Source organism: Dermacentor albipictus, chromosome 8 (assembly GCF_038994185.2).
Source record: "Dermacentor albipictus isolate Rhodes 1998 colony chromosome 8, USDA_Dalb.pri_finalv2, whole genome shotgun sequence".
Taxonomy (NCBI): Eukaryota; Metazoa; Arthropoda; class Arachnida; order Ixodida; family Ixodidae; genus Dermacentor; species Dermacentor albipictus.
Genome location: NC_091828.1, coordinates 82,173,635 through 82,188,837, shown reverse-complemented (window position 1 = coordinate 82,188,837; position 15,203 = coordinate 82,173,635). Strand labels below are relative to the sequence as shown.

Genomic DNA, 15,203 nt, shown 5'->3' with positions numbered 1-15,203 from the left:
CATCAAACTTTTGCTCAACCAGCCAATCAGAGCGTGCCGATAGCTATCATTCGTCGATACTATCACCTCGGCGATAGTATCGCTCTAGTAGATCGCTTCAGAATACGTCCCCAACTTCTTTGGTCATCCACCTCCACAGAGTGGAATGGCTCATGATTTTCGCAGATAAACTTATGCAGTTCTTCAGTTTATATTCCGTAAGTATAAACACTAAAGACAATTAACATCAAGTTTACAGGAGCCACTCAATAGAGAACACACACTACGATTTTTGTAATTAAATTTACAGAGGTTGCTATATCGTTTACTGATATATCAACACATTATAGATATATGCTGGAACCCATCCATGCAGTTATATATTATCTACAAATAAACGTCTACCTTTCAAAGATTGGCAATGGCAAGAAAAAAAAAACTGGCTGTGGCTTAGCTAAGGTTAAGCCCAGGATGCGAAGCATACTAGCCTTTATTTTAACGCGACAGCGTTAAGGAGCTCGTGTCGCAGAAAAGCCGGTGTCGTCGGCATCGGCTCAGGCGTGCGGCGCTTGCTCAGGCGCACATTTCGTTGTCGCGCCGAACGCTGCGTTGCTCAACGCTCACCGCGTCCGATGCGGGGCGCGTAGTCGCTGCGCCGTAGCAAAGCCACCTAGAAACAGTCTCTGTAGCACGCCGCAACCTTCGCTTCTTATTCCAACGAGCAGCTCTGTCTCCAGGAGGCATCTCACCTCGTGAGTGTCTAGCAGAGGCAAGCGCAGCTGCTTATATACCGCCGCGACGACGCGAGCGAAGGCGCGAGTTGGAGCCCCGTTTCTCCTCTGTCGTGACGTCACGGTGTCACGTGGTATTGAAGGCGACACCGCCGCGCCTGAGGAGCTGGGTTGAGCTCTAGTAATATGCTTCGCATAAAAGAAAAAATAACCGGCCATTTTTATAATGCCCGCGTTGAAATGCGGCTGCCCCGGTCGGGATCAAGCCCGTCACCTCTAGCAAATGCCACAGGCGGAAAGCTACCGCGGCGGGCACAGAAGTGTTGATTTGGCACGTGACCGTTTCTGTAGTGCCCCCTATTAGCCCCGAGAACGAACACGGGCGGCGCTGCGAGCGCCGCTCGCGTGACGTCAGGGCACGGACTCGCGCCTGTCGTCTGCTACAGTTCGGGCGTTGTCCGGGCGCTTTCTGCGGTGTTTTCGTTTGTTCGCCCTCGTTCTCTCTGCTTCTATACTTATGGTGGTCGTCTCAAATACATTTTTACGACGTCTTCCTTTGCGAACATTTATTCAAAGAGCTAATTTCTTAGACAACAATGCAGCTCTCGAAGGCAACGCTACAGTGCCAGCCGAAGCGACGCAGACCAGCCCATTGCGGGTTTTTCATGCGTGGATAGACAATCGCAAAAGCATAGCCTATAGGAATCCAGTTATGATACCATACCTGCCGCGGTGCAACAAGTATGTCACAAAGCTGGCTATATATGACTTCTACAGCAGTTACGTTGATTTTATTCCGCTAAAATAGGTTTGCTCACGACGAGTAGTTCATGGTATAATATCGAATTTTTGCATTTCCTCACAGAAACGCTCGGCAGTAGCACGGGGACTTAACTAATACTGGAGCTTAGATTCTACACGCCTCACTTGCTTCTTTAACTGCTTGTCAACATTAGGCGGTTCTTCACGTGTTTATTTTTTTTAAGCGGCGGAAATTTGAAGTAAAGTTAATGAAACCTTACAGCTATTTACAGAGTACAAATAGGAATGTACCAATATATATTTCCTTTTCCGTGCTACTCGTTCAACTCACCTCTTTAGGGCGCGTTTGTTAATGATTAATAATGTAAGTTAAGTTCCTCTTTTTTTGTCTATATTACCAAGTGTATATCATTTATTTATTTCAATGCCGCAGTGTGTTTTGCATTGTTATTGTGGAAATATTTCACTGTTCTTTCATATATTGTATAACTGCAATGTTTTATGGCCACTATATAAATGTAATTTATATGGCGCTTGATGTGTTACCCCGTGCAGCCATATTGTACCTAAGGGGGTGAGGTTACCTCAAGCCGCGTCTGTGCGACTTTTTTCCCTCATCCACCTCCACTTACCGCTCCTCTGTACATGTGTGTGTGTGTAAATGGAAATTAATAAATCAAGTCAAACTCACTTGAGAAATTTACTGGTGCTTGCTGCTTGAGGAATATACATGACGAATCTGTTTGGCGAACTGACACAGGTTGCTCGGCCCAATTTTTTTAGTGAAGTATGCCTGCTGGACCGCATAGCTGCAGCCAGAAAGAAGTCGAAGCGTCAGTGATTAGTAGTATGGGACATATCGAAGATATCGAAATTCCCCCGGTGGAGGGTCAGAAATCAAGTGAAAGTATATGCAAGGCTTGTGGTGCTTTCTTTATGAATGTTTGCGATTGGATTGGAGCAAACTTAATTTGCCTGCAAGGTTCTCTTTTATGTACCGACGAAGCGAATAGTTATCCGTTTGTATAATTGAATAACGCTGGATCGAGACATGGTGAGACAGAAGGTGCTTGAATTTTCCTTTTGTATACAGGAAATCTAAGCTGTGGTGTAGTAGCTCGAGAATACTTTAGCCATTCCAGTTGGCGCTGTAAAAAAATTCTTTATGGTTTTAATACGAAGTTGTAGTGAACTGATGGGTTTCGCGAACATAGCGTGCCTCGCCATACGGACAGTCGATTGCTACCGTTACGTTATCAGGGGTGTGCCATATTGTCGATAAAGGCTACTGAGGGCCACTATGAAACATTTCATCACTTTCAATTGAGTGGCTCTCGATCTTAACAACGAAACTTTTCTCTCAGGTGATTGCTACTATGATGTTTGTGAATTAACTATGTAAATACTCTACATGACGCGCCGTCGTGTTAGCAGCCATGAGCAATTCGTTTTTTTGGAGGCCTGTTTCAGAGGGGGATGAAAGTAGCAGCAAACTTTTTCATAAGAAATGCGCTTAACTATTTTTTTACGCATTAATGAATGGCCATATTTGAATAGAACAACACACCAGAGTAATAGAAATCATGATTAGAGCTTCGCTGGGCAGTGTCTTTCTAAAATCAGATAACATGTTGACGCCAATTACCAAATTTTTCTTCCACGTAAAATGCAATGCCTCTCATAGCGAAATACTAAAGGAATGTTAAATGTTTAGAGAAGCATCATACACAACTTCGCGCGTTGAATTTGCAGATATTCTTTTTTTAGTCAAAATTTACCGATAGACACGGCGCATATATGCATAGCAAAACCTAGTAGACCCCTTTAACGCTACTTAGCTTGCGATATCCTAGCCGCAAAGTTTCTCGACTCGCACGCTTTTGAAGAAGAAACTGTGGTTAAGGTATGGCAGCTGAAAGAAGCCGACGTATTCTTCAATACGTACGGCTCGAGCCACTCATACCCAAAGCATACACGAAGGGAACGAGCGCGCGCGGCAGCCGAGCGAGCCGGAGCGAGCGGCGTCCTGGCCGTGACGTCACTCGCGAGAGGGCGCCACTCCTAATTCTCGGGGCTAATAGCCCTGCGGTGCGCTTTAATGCGGCTCTGCTTCTGCACGTCCTGCATAAGTTGTCGGCTCGACAAATTTGCACGTTGTTCATTTTTCAAAAAATATCAGAAACGTACCGTACCTTGACCATGAATTTATCCCGTTTGCTCGTAACCCCCGTCGTGTGTACAGAAGTAGCGTTTCCTTGCCTTCTGCCGCCACTTCAGAGGCTGCGCGCAGGCTTCGCGGCGGCACGACTAGATGGTGCACAGTGGCTATGAGAAAGTGCGAGAGAGGAGTCCCGCTGTAATACATGTCTCATACATAACACGCCACGACCGTGGCAATGAGCTGCGTCGCTACGTTGTTTTAATGCTAAACGCATTACCGTTGACAGTCATCGTGAGATGCGTTCGGCCGGAACTTTTCTTGTTAACCGCCAAGTATCTGCGCCACATGTCAGTACTAGTAGAATGCAATGATTGTGGACTCTAAGGTAGATTTGAAGTGTGCCTACCTGCAATTGTGAAGTTCCAAATAAAATCAAGTTCAGTAAAAGCTCGGCTAGAGGTTGCCGAGACGGAGCAGCTTTAAAATGTTCGCTCAAAAAATGTATGAACGTAACGCCAACTGCAGAAGACAGCGCTCCTCTACGGCCCCCTTTTCTTGCCTTTTGTCTGATTTCGCGCTGTCTTGAAAAGGTGGATCACTACCTAACCCAGTTTCAAGGCCAATCTGCGCAAGATTTTGAAGCAATGGACATTACAAAACACGGTAAACCGGCGCAGTCAAAGCATTCGCCCTGCTGAAAATGAAAAGCGCAGTCGACATTGCTCCGTATGCGCACCACATTATTGCTTTACTAAAATACCGGCAAAGCCGGGGCGAAGGCTTGGGTATGCAAAAATATTCCCAAATTCCGTGCTCCGAACACTTCTTTTTGTCGGGTATAGAGCTGTTAAATATTTTATGTGTTATGTATACGGTGAATATATTTATATTTGCCGCTTGACGACGGGAGCGTGGATCAGCACTTTGCCACGCGGCGCAATTGCTTAAGTATCGAGTACGGGTATACGTGCCGAGCGTCCCGGCGCCTGATCATCGCCTGCAAGGCTATCCCAGTTTCATTTGATTTAAATGCATTACCTTAAATGTGAATCGTTAATTACTAACAATTTATTACATTGCCCATACAGCTCTTGCCGATAGTCAGCGCGAATCCTCCTATTGTAAACCAATGATAGCGCAGGAGTATACGTGTTCGCATTTCTGTTTCCGTTGGGAAGCGGATCAAGAGCATAGCGCCTACGTTGCGCTCGACGGAATAGCCCAACACGCACAGACTGTTGGGCAGCAGCCTGCTCTGCGCACGTCGCTAATATTGTAGCTGTGCTCCGCAAGACTGGGCTGACCATTGCGTGGGTCGACGCTTGCAAGAGATTATCGGTCTCTTGGGGAAGTGTTGTATACGCGGCATTTGTACAGCAGTTCTCATTTACTTTTTTGCCATCAAACTATGCAGTTGTTGTATATCGGGAGATTTGTCAGTGTCATGAGCATCGTTTTTATTGCAATAGCAATGATAAGTTCACTGCAGGCGCATTTCAGCTGTCGTCATTGTCGTCGTCGCCGCCGTGATGTTTCGAATAGAGTCCAAGTGCTATAACACCGCGGCCGCGCACTGTTTTTTGTAGGTGCGAGGGAAGGATTGCGAGGGTGAGCCGAGAAGGATGGTGGCTTGGCGCGGCGGTGTCTTTTTGCGCTCGCAAGTGAGGAAGGTGGGGAGGGATATCACACGCACAAGGGAGCAAAGGGTAGGGGGCGCTCCGATCACTCAGCCACCCTGGGAATGATGGCTAAACATGGACGTATGATTTTCGTTCCTGTGGCGTGGTTCTTTTACGCTTTGAAATTTCAATTTCAAAACCATCTACGCTTTTCTAAATGCAGAAGACTGCGCGGAACCGTAAATTGGCTACTTACTGCAGCGGTTCAGCCTCTCGAGATGGCCAAATCGAAACGCGCCAAACGTTTCAACGCACTGGCTTGCGCGCGAGAAGTTCTTAAGGATGTTGTACACCGCTTTTGCATGGATGCATGCATTCGTCGAGTGTGTAATGATTTCGATATCGGGCATCTGTGCTAGAAGGTCTTTCTTTGGATCCTGTCGTCGGACAACCTTAATGACGATTATGTGTTATTTAGGACACAGTGCTTGTTGAAAATGACGAGTTTATAAAGTCACGAAGCCATTTGGAGCCAGAAGCACCAAGTTTAGGCAAATCCATGTACTAATCATCGTTCCCAGGTTGATCAAAGCACCCCGCTTGCAGTTCCTGTAGAGACTAGCGCCAGTGTTCCTTCTAGGAATGATTGTGTGCAGCTCTATGGAAGAGGGTAGATGTGTGCGCGCTAGAAGGGGAGATTAGGGGACAGGCTAGGGGACAGGAGGGGGCTAGGGAAGACTAGATGACAGACTAGGGCTAGGGGAGGCTAGGGCTAGGGGAGGCTAGGGGAGGGGCTCGGGGAGGCGCTAGGGGACAGGTTAGTGCGCATCTTTGTCTTCTGCTGCGGCGACTCAGCGCCTTCGCGCGCGCCCTATCTTGGAGGTAGCTTGAGATGGTTTCCAAGTTAGGCTACCCGGGTTACCTGATGGCTTCCTGTGCACTGTGTTCTCGCGTCTAAGCGAGTAGTAGCCCAAACGGAAATTCCATCGCCGCTGCTGCCGCTGACAAAGCCAGCGTTTCTACAATGGGTGCCCTCCGTCATCGAGTGAGATGTGTTCGTGGTTGCCTGTGCGCATGTGACAAACGCGCTTGCTAATTTAGTTGGCAAGTGTACGAGTTTATGCAGCTAATAAAACGGCTGAACATACTTTGTATAGCTGTCTAATAATTGGCAGAGACTTGGAGACTGACAAAGAAGCTTGAGAACAAGTTAAGGACAGCGCAATGAGTGACGAAACGAAGAATGCTAGGCATAACTTTAAAAGACAGAAAGAGGGTGGTTTGGATCAGAGAGCAAGCGGGTATAGACGATATTCTAATAGACAGTAATAGAAAAAGATGGCGCTGGACTGGTCATGTAATGCGCAGATTAGATAGCCGTTGGACCATTACGGTGACACAATGGTTACCGAGAGAAGGGAAGCGCAGTAGAGGACGGCAGAAGAGAAAGGTGGTGCGACGAAATTAGGAAATTTGCGGGTGCTAGTTGGTATCGGTTGGCGCAGGACAGGGGTAATTGGAGGTCGCAGGGAGAGCCCTTCGTCCTGCAGTGGACATATTATAGGCTGATGATGATGATGAGGATGAATAAATTCTTCGCCTTATACGCGACACTGCGACTTTTCCTGTTCTTGCAATTTACAATATATTCAAGTTGGAATAGTTGATGCGCGAACATACAGATGAATAATAGCGCTATGACGAGACAGCATTCCACGTCATGTACCATCTCCGATTCCATTTCTTTCACTATTCTTCCTATATGCCCGTTCGTCACGCAATTCAAATAAGCCAAGTCGTACACCCTTTTTTGATTTCGTTTCATTATAACGCCAAGCAGTACTCGGAAGGAACCATCGGGTCGCCGCGCTCGCATGCGAACAGTTGTGCAAACTCGGGCGAGTTCATGACGACCAAGTTGCACACGAGCGCCGCGTCTAACGCGGCGGTAAACGAGTCAGACATGGCCTTGCTGCACAGTCTCTGGCAGTACTTGACGAAGTACGTCTGCTTCCAGGCCGGAGCGTCGGCTGCATTCTCGAGGCGAGACCAGACGCTCGCGTGAGATTTGCTGGCTTGCAGCGCCACCTGGAAGGCGACCATCTGCGAAGCTACGCCTTCCAGCACCTTGCCGAGGGGCCTGCGTGTCGACTTTTTCGACAGGCACGTCGAGACGTTAGTGGTCAAGGCAGGGACGAGGGTTTCTCTGCTTCCCGCCTCTGATACTGACGAAGCAGCGCCGCCAAGCGGTTCTGAGACGTAGCGCAGAATCCTAGATGCGAGGTCAGTTCCGAGGGTGGCGTAGTTTAGCAGGTTATCGCGTCCATGACAGAAAGAGGAAGGCTTGAAGGATTCGACGGGAAGTAGAATGGTAGTCGTGGAAAGGCTAGACCTTTCTCGTCGGCGTGTTGTGTCGTTCTTGGCGCTCCTTACGTTCTGGCTAGAGCCTCGACATTGGATGACGTTCCTGTACAGACTGCGATCGCTCACGTTGCCCCGACACGCCGTGCTCTTCAGGATGCTGGCCAGGCCCTCTACTGAGAGCATGTCGAGTCTGAGTTTCTTCAGTTTGGCCACAGCAGCACCAGCTTTCTCTTTGTCCAGTGCGTAGTTTTGTCGAAGCATCTTTTCGAGAGTGGACACGAGTGAGTCGGCCACTGACTGCGCTTCGTGGTTCTCGTCGAAGAAGCCCAACAGGTAAGACTCAAGGTCCCGCCAACTCGTGCCCAAGGTGTCTCCGATTAGCCGGAAGCAGGCGTCGATGCGGTGGTCATCGAGCAGAACTGCGAGCACTTGAGTTGGAAGCAGCGCGTGGGCCATGGAGTAGATGGCTGCCTCTCGCGGGGCCAGCTTGTCGAAAAGGACGGTGAAGATTCTCTTCAGACTTTCCACGCTGACAGTTGCTGCTGAACTTGACACGATCCCGTTCCGAGAACTGTATGCCTGGATGATCTTCTGCCAGGCAGATTTGGCGATGTCTCCTTCAGTGGTGGCCGCGAGGCCTTCTATCGTCAGATGAAATGTGTCGACCTCGGTCAAAGCTGCAGCCAGCTCCCGGTCGGCGCCCACGAGTCTGTCGGTGACCTTAGAGCGCACGTCATTAGATGTCTCGAAAAGTTGCGTCACGCCTTTTAAAACGGCGTACACAGAGCTTGTGTTCAAGTATGCAGAGAAAGGTCGTGAAAAGCTGATCGCTATAGTTTCATTTCGGCCGCTCTCTAAATACATGAATGGCATAATTCCATGAGCGTTCCAAAGCAACGACGAGAAGTTCGCGATGTCGTGCGGCGTCTTTATGAAACCTGGATCAATGAAGAAAAGCACTCACTTTTCAATACCGCGAAGAACATTCATCACGTGATGGCCCGCTTTGCGCCATTCTAACAGAGTTCACGAAAAAGGGCGCCTGTTACGCTACGCAACAATGACCTAAGTTGTCGGACACGGCGAACATTTGTAACTTTGCGTACCGCTATGCAGCTATATTCAACGACACGGAAGTATACAGAATGCTGTGCATTCACTGCGTTACAAAAACGACTCGTAACAACAAAATTGACCACGCAAGTTGTTGAGGCAGGGGAGCGAATATCCCCCTAATATTCCCTCATTTCCCTCATTTCCCTCTCCGGCGTACTCTACACACCGGAAAGCAGAGCGCAGCGTAGACACCTAACGCCCCCTGACACAGCCAGGGTTGCCAGGTTTGGCATGACCGAAAACCTTGCTTGGCGACTTTGCTACTTCCTGGCTACTTTTGGCGGTGCTAATTGGCATATGTGGTGTCCGAATCATACTACCCCCGGCAGCGCCATTGAAGCAACAGTCCCAAACGCCAAATCTTAAACGGCACGCTTTTGTGTCTTGCCAGCTCCGGAAGCAAATTCAGGAGCTGAAAATATATCGTAGCCGTCATATGATCACTGAGCCTCTTCAACTTGTCTGGCTCTGTCCAGGACTGTTCCAAGATGCTTCATATTCAACTCTAGTTGGTTGAAATAAACGTTTTGAACAGCGCGGGGCTGTCATGGACAGATAATTCAACAGGCCGAAGCAGCTCCCTCTGAATAACAGGAGTTAACTAGTCTTAAAGGAAATGCTTCTGCGTACTTCGTAAAACGGAAGCAATAGGTCCTAACAGCGCCCCCAGCGATGGTTAGCTGCATAGAGAATCACGAAGACCATGGTTCATGGCGCCAGAAACGACAGCAACAACTGAAAACGCGTCGTGGCAGCCATGACATTACAGGTGTCAATGTCTATGTGACTATGCGACTGCGTACCAGGGAGAGAAGGTTGTGACGTCATACAGTTTCGCACGGGAACGTTTGAAGCGTGATGTCACATTGGTGCAAGGACGATGTGCAGCGAGTTTATTGTGTGAGTGACGTGATGGTGTGCTAGGCCCAGTTGGTGTGGGCTGCTACAGATGGCGCAACGTGACCTGCGCAACAAGTAGCCGCAGCGACATCGTCACCTACCTTGTCCTGCTTCCGTTTCCGGGAGCCTCGCTTGTGTTTTTGCTATTTGCCCGCGATGGGCGAGGCAGTCAAGCCATTGCCGCTGGAGTGATCAGTCGGTGTATTAAATGTAACCTTAACCCGCATTAAACAGTTACCCTACTATGCGAGTCTTCCTGCGTTCAGCCCAAGCCTCACATCTGGCGCAGTCGACCCCGAACCTCTGCCAAGCCATTCAGCCACGGCAGCGCAAGAACGACGGTCAGTACGCCTCTTCAGCCGCATTCGTCATTGTAGTCGCGCCCTCACGCCGCCGAAGACTCACGCCTGAAGATACTTCTGCCATTTTACCGCTCGTCTGTGTTCACTCCGCATCAGAAGAAAAGCACGGCCGTCAGATGAAGAGTGCCGTGAATGTTCACAACCAGCCCGGAACTAACTTGAATCCCGCGCACAACCTGTGGCTTAGCGCTCACTCGCCTATAGTCTCCCGTGCGCCCAGCCTCACTTTGCGGTGCGTCATGCCAGGAATTATTTGGGAGGAGCTTGACTCAACGACCATGTCGCGGCTCGGAGTCGACCTTATCCGCGATGAATTGGCCCGACGCGAGTTAGAGAGCACCGGCTCTAAGGAAGAGCTCATTCAGCGCCTCGAAGCCGACATTCACCAACGTCGTGAAGCAACGCCACGGTCAAGCGTGGAGAGGGCGGGTACCGCCGGCAACTCAGGCTTGACCCTTGATACCGCGACGCTCGAAAGTCTGGCACTTCTGTTTCAACAGCTGCCACGCCCCTCGACTACAGTTACCACACTGCCAGACCTGTCGTCATCGATTGCGTACTTCGATCAGTCTCCAGCACAAAATGTTAATGTCTGGCTCAATGACGTCCGCCGGGTGCAGCAGCTTGCCGCATGGGACGACGCCACCACCCGTCTCATTGCCGCAAGTAAACTGAAAGGCACAGCTCGTAATTGGCACCTCGCTTTTGGAAATCACCATTCAACCTGGGAAACATGGAGCGCCGCCCTGAAGGAAACATTTTCATCGGAGCTGACCCTCATCGAATGGCAGGAACGCGTCATAAAGATCAGACAGGGCCCAGGTGAGAGCCTACAAGACTACGCTTACGCAAAGCTGCGTGTGGTTGAAAGCTGCCCCGTCACCCTTACCGACGCCCAGAAGATTGATTACCTACTACAAGGTCTTCAAGAACCACATGTCATTGCGGCCATCGCGGCTAATAGGCCGTTAACAGTGCGTGACTTCATGTCCACGTGCACAAGCCTAGACAAGTGCACTCAACGTGCCCATGACAGGGCAAGCGTAAAACAGCCGCTGCTTCCACAGAAGCCACCCCCTCGTTCATTTCAAAGTGGCAATTCAGGACGTCAGCAATATAACTATCAGCCACCAGCTCCGCCAACAGCTACAACAGCACAGCCAAGACAGCGCATTTCCGAGTTGCCTAAGGAACAACAGGAACGAAGATACGAAGCCATTTCTGCGCAGTATGGGGCCCCAGCATTCCGGAGCGGCCAAGACATCGCACAAGCAACTTGTTACAAGTGCAAAGAGTTAGGGCATTTGGCGTCGGCATGTCCCTCGCGTAGCAACAGGGCACCACCGTCAACCATCCCTGATGCCCAGCAGCCACGGGCCTTTCACAGTATGCCTGAAAAACTTGAAGGCTCCCAACATCAATGTCCATTTTTCACGGCGGCTATTGCAGGAGTCGGAGAACATGAAGCATATCCGGACTCTGGCTCGAACGTGACATTGATTTCTAAAGCCATCCTACCTTCCGCAATGATCTTGCCATGGACTAATTTCCCTCTTGCCGTTGTTGGAGGTGGTACAGCGCTACCAGTTGGGTCCGCCCTCCTTAAGATAACTATTGGCCCTATCACTGGTGTGGTTGAGGCAGCAGTTTTGGATAACAACGTCCTACCCCTTATTCTGGGTGAAGACTGGTTTTTAGCAGCACGAGCTCGCTTGATCTTCCAGCCACCAGAGCCCACTCAGCTACAACATCCAGCCACGGGTGTAACGCTTCTAGCCACTCAGCGTCTGGTCCCGCGAATGGCCAATGCCGTCATTTTAGCCCGCTCAGAACTTTTTGCGCCGGCAGAAGCAGCATCACAAGACTGTCTACAACGAGAACCCTTACCTTCGCCAGAAGAGCCTCCCTGGCAAGTTTTGGTGGCGAAGACAGTGCCGCTGGAAAGCAGCACTGCCACACTACAAGTCTGCACTACGGTGCCCGTGACCATCCACCCCGAACTTCCACCAGCCAGCCTAGGCAGCCAGCTCTCCCCTGAACAGCAAACTGTCATTGCTGACATACTGGCCAAGAACAATGCCGTCTTTTCTCGCCATGAAGATGACATTGGTCATTTTACTGACACTCAACATCGCATTGATTTGCTGCCCAATACCGTGCCGTACAGCCGCAGCCCTTACAGATATACGCTAGAAGACAGGCAATTCCTCGAAAGGCAAATTAAAAAGCTTCTTGCTCAAAATATCATCCTCCCTGCATCTGGCCCGTGGGCATTCCCAGTCGTTGTGGTGTCTCGCAGTGGAAAGAAACGCTTGTGTGTGAATTACATTCCACTTAATGAACGTACAATCAAGGTTGTGCACCCCCTACCTCTGGTGGATGACATCATCCAGGACATCGCTGGCTGCGCCTACTTCGCCACAATGGACATTAAGTGCGCCTACTGGCAAGTCAGCTTGAGACCCCAGGACTATGAGAAAACCGCATTCATCACCCACCACGGAACTTACATGTGGACCCGAATGCCATTCGGATTAAAGAATGCGCCGTCCACGTTTCAGCGAGCCATGCAACTGGTATTCCAAGACCTTCAGCCTCGCCCGGATAAATGCGGCATACGAGTGTATCTCGATGACATCCTTATATATGCAGAGTCATTCGCCACATTTGCAGACTTGATGGAAGAGGCCCTCCAGTTGCTGTATACCAGTGGACTTAAGGCCTCACTTGAGAAATGTTCCTTCGGCCTCGCTTGCATCAAATTTCTTGGGTTCATCATTTCAAGCGAAGGCCATCGCCCGGATCCAGAAAGAGCAGCTGCCATGTACCGTATCGCAACTCCCCGAAACCAAAAGGAAGTCCTTTCCTGGATACAGACAGCCAGCTTTTACCGTCGATTCATCAAGGGCTTCGCTAAAGTGGTAGCCCCTCTTCAAGCCCTTGTCAAGTCGTCCACATTTCTGTGGTCCCCAGAATGCGAAAGTGCCTTCCAAGCTATTCGCTCAGCCCTTACAAAGCCACCGCTACTTGCTCATTTCAATCAATATGCAGCAACAACAGTAACCACTGATGCTTCTGGTGAAGCCATAGGAGCAGTATTGTCACAATTTCAGGATTGCAAAGAACGTGTTATTGCCTATGCTAGCCGATCCCTGACGCTAGACGAACGCAAGCTTCACAGTAACGTGTGGGAAGGCATCGCAGTACATTGGGCAATAACAGTGAAATTTCGTCAGTATCTAATCGGAATGAAGTTCGTCCTAGTTACAGATAACTGGACTGTTGCTTGCTTGACGAAGTGTGTGAAACCATCTCGCAGATTTACTTCCATGCTCATGGACTTGGTTGAATTTGACTTCTCGGTCAGACATTTGCCTGGACGGCAGAATGTTGTAGCTGACCATTTGTCTAGACTTTCGTGTGCAGTCACACACTCCGCTCAAGCGCTGGTTACCGCTCAAGAAAAAGACCCCGAATGCAGTGCAATTCTTCAAAGCCTTGCTAACGGAGATGCCCCGGCCGAGTTCAACCTAATCGACAACGTGCTATACCATCGGACACCTTCAGGAACATATGCTGTTGTAGCGCCATCGTCATTGCGTCCCGCCATTCTCCAGGCACTACATGATGGTGCAGGTCACTTCGACGTCAAGCGGACTTTACACAAAGTGCAAGACCGCTACTGGTGGCCAGATATGGAAAAGGCAGTCAAGAGCTACGTGTCATCCTGCCAATGCTGCCAGCAGTATAACCGTCCAACCTCAAGAAGTGTTGGTTTTCTTGGCAAAATGCCAACTTCAGATGTTCCATTCTCGAGCATTGCTATCGACCACATAACTATGCCTCCCAGCAACTCATCACGGTACATACTGAACGTGATTGATTTTGCAACTCGCTTTATTGCTCCAGGAGCCGTTCCGTCAACCTCGGCACGCGAAGTTATTCAGACTTTGCATAGAGTATTTTATTGCTATGGTGCACCTGACCACTGTCTCTCAGACCATGGGTCGGCCTTTGAGTCGACAGAGTTCAAGCGGTTCATGCATTTACATAACGTTGAGCTACACTATTCAACAGCCTACCGACCTGAAGGGAATGGCCTCGTTGAACGAAGCAATGGAACATTACTTACAGTATTAAGGAAAATATGTGCTTTGGAACCTTTATCTTGGCCTGCGAAGCTCCATGAAGCAGCCTTTGCGGTCAACACTTCAGTGAATTCGAGCACCGGCTTTTCGCCATTCCAGTTACTCTTCAGCTACGTGCCTAAGGTTCCTCTCCAGCAACAACGGTCGCTCCAACAAACCGGCCTTGTTGAGCGCGTCCTTGATGTAACAGCGCAACGTTCAGAGGCATCTGCCAATTCCGAAGCAGCTCAAGCCTCCCGCAAACGTCACTATGACAGTACCCATCGCTCTCATATCTTCACAGTAGGTGACCTAGTATGGATCAAACGTCAAGCGCCAGCGCCCCACGAGAAAATGGCACCGCGCTTTAGAGGGCTCTACCGTCTCACTGAGCAGTTGACTGCATCCACATTTAAGGCTTTGCGTGTGTCAGGAATGACAGCTCGCCTGCTTAACCAGCCAAGAACTGTGCATGTTTCACAAATTAAGTTGTATGTACCTCCGTCATCTCCTGTGGCACATCTTTCGTCCAGCCTTGAAGGGGAAACATCCGCCACTACAGTCCCTGATGATGAAACTGCCATACACCAAACACAGCCTCAGCGCCAACAGCGTGTGCGCCACCTTCCCCGTCACTTGCGAGACTTCGTGCTTGAGTGACTATATGAACGCCAAGTTAGACCAAGGGACTTGGTCATCCGGACGGGGTGGAATGTGAGTGACGTGATGGTGTGCTAGGCCCAGTTGGTGTGGGCTGCTACAGATGGCGCAACGTGACCTGCGCAACAAGTAGCCGCAGCGACATCGTCACCTACCTTGTCCTGCTTCCGTTTCCGGGAGCCTCGCTTGTGTTTTTGCTATTTGCCCGCGATGGGCGAGGCAGTCAAGCCATTGCCGCTGGAGTGATCAGTCGGTGTATTAAATGTAACCTTAACCCGCATTAAACAGTTACCCTACTATGCGAGTCTTCCTGCGTTCAGCCCAAGCCTCACAATTGCAGTGAAACTGGCAACACCGCTTCTGCCATGAGAAAGCACAAAAGTGGGCGGTGAAAATTATCAAAGGACGTCAGCTGGTCATTA

The 15,203-nt window shown here is 49.7% G+C and overlaps 2 protein-coding genes across 3 annotated transcripts in view; one reads left to right on the top strand and one right to left on the bottom strand.

Annotated features, from left to right (window-relative positions):
* Positions 1-7,037: 7,037 nt before the first annotated feature.
* The window catches only part of LOC135898596 (uncharacterized), a 68,604-nt gene continuing 60,438 nt past the window's right edge, over positions 7,038-15,203 (bottom strand). For both annotated transcript variants that reach the window (XM_070522880.1, XM_065427644.2), the window contains exon 3: positions 7,038-8,554. In XM_070522880.1, the coding sequence (XP_070378981.1) occupies positions 7,077-8,554 (1,478 nt within the window). In that variant the 3' untranslated portion in view covers positions 7,038-7,076. The remainder of the gene's footprint in view (positions 8,555-15,203) is intronic.
* On the top strand, positions 9,728-14,781 carry LOC135898681 (uncharacterized). The gene has a single exon (XM_065427782.2). The coding sequence runs from the start codon at positions 9,877-9,879 to the stop codon at positions 14,779-14,781; it is 4,905 nt and encodes a 1,634-aa protein (XP_065283854.2). The 5' UTR covers positions 9,728-9,876.

Bases quoted from the DNA above. Each gene is read 5' to 3' on its own strand.
- LOC135898681 (XM_065427782.2), top strand. From the start codon at position 9,877: ATGCGAGTCTTCCTGCGTTCAGCCCAAGCCTCACATCTGGCGCAGTCG.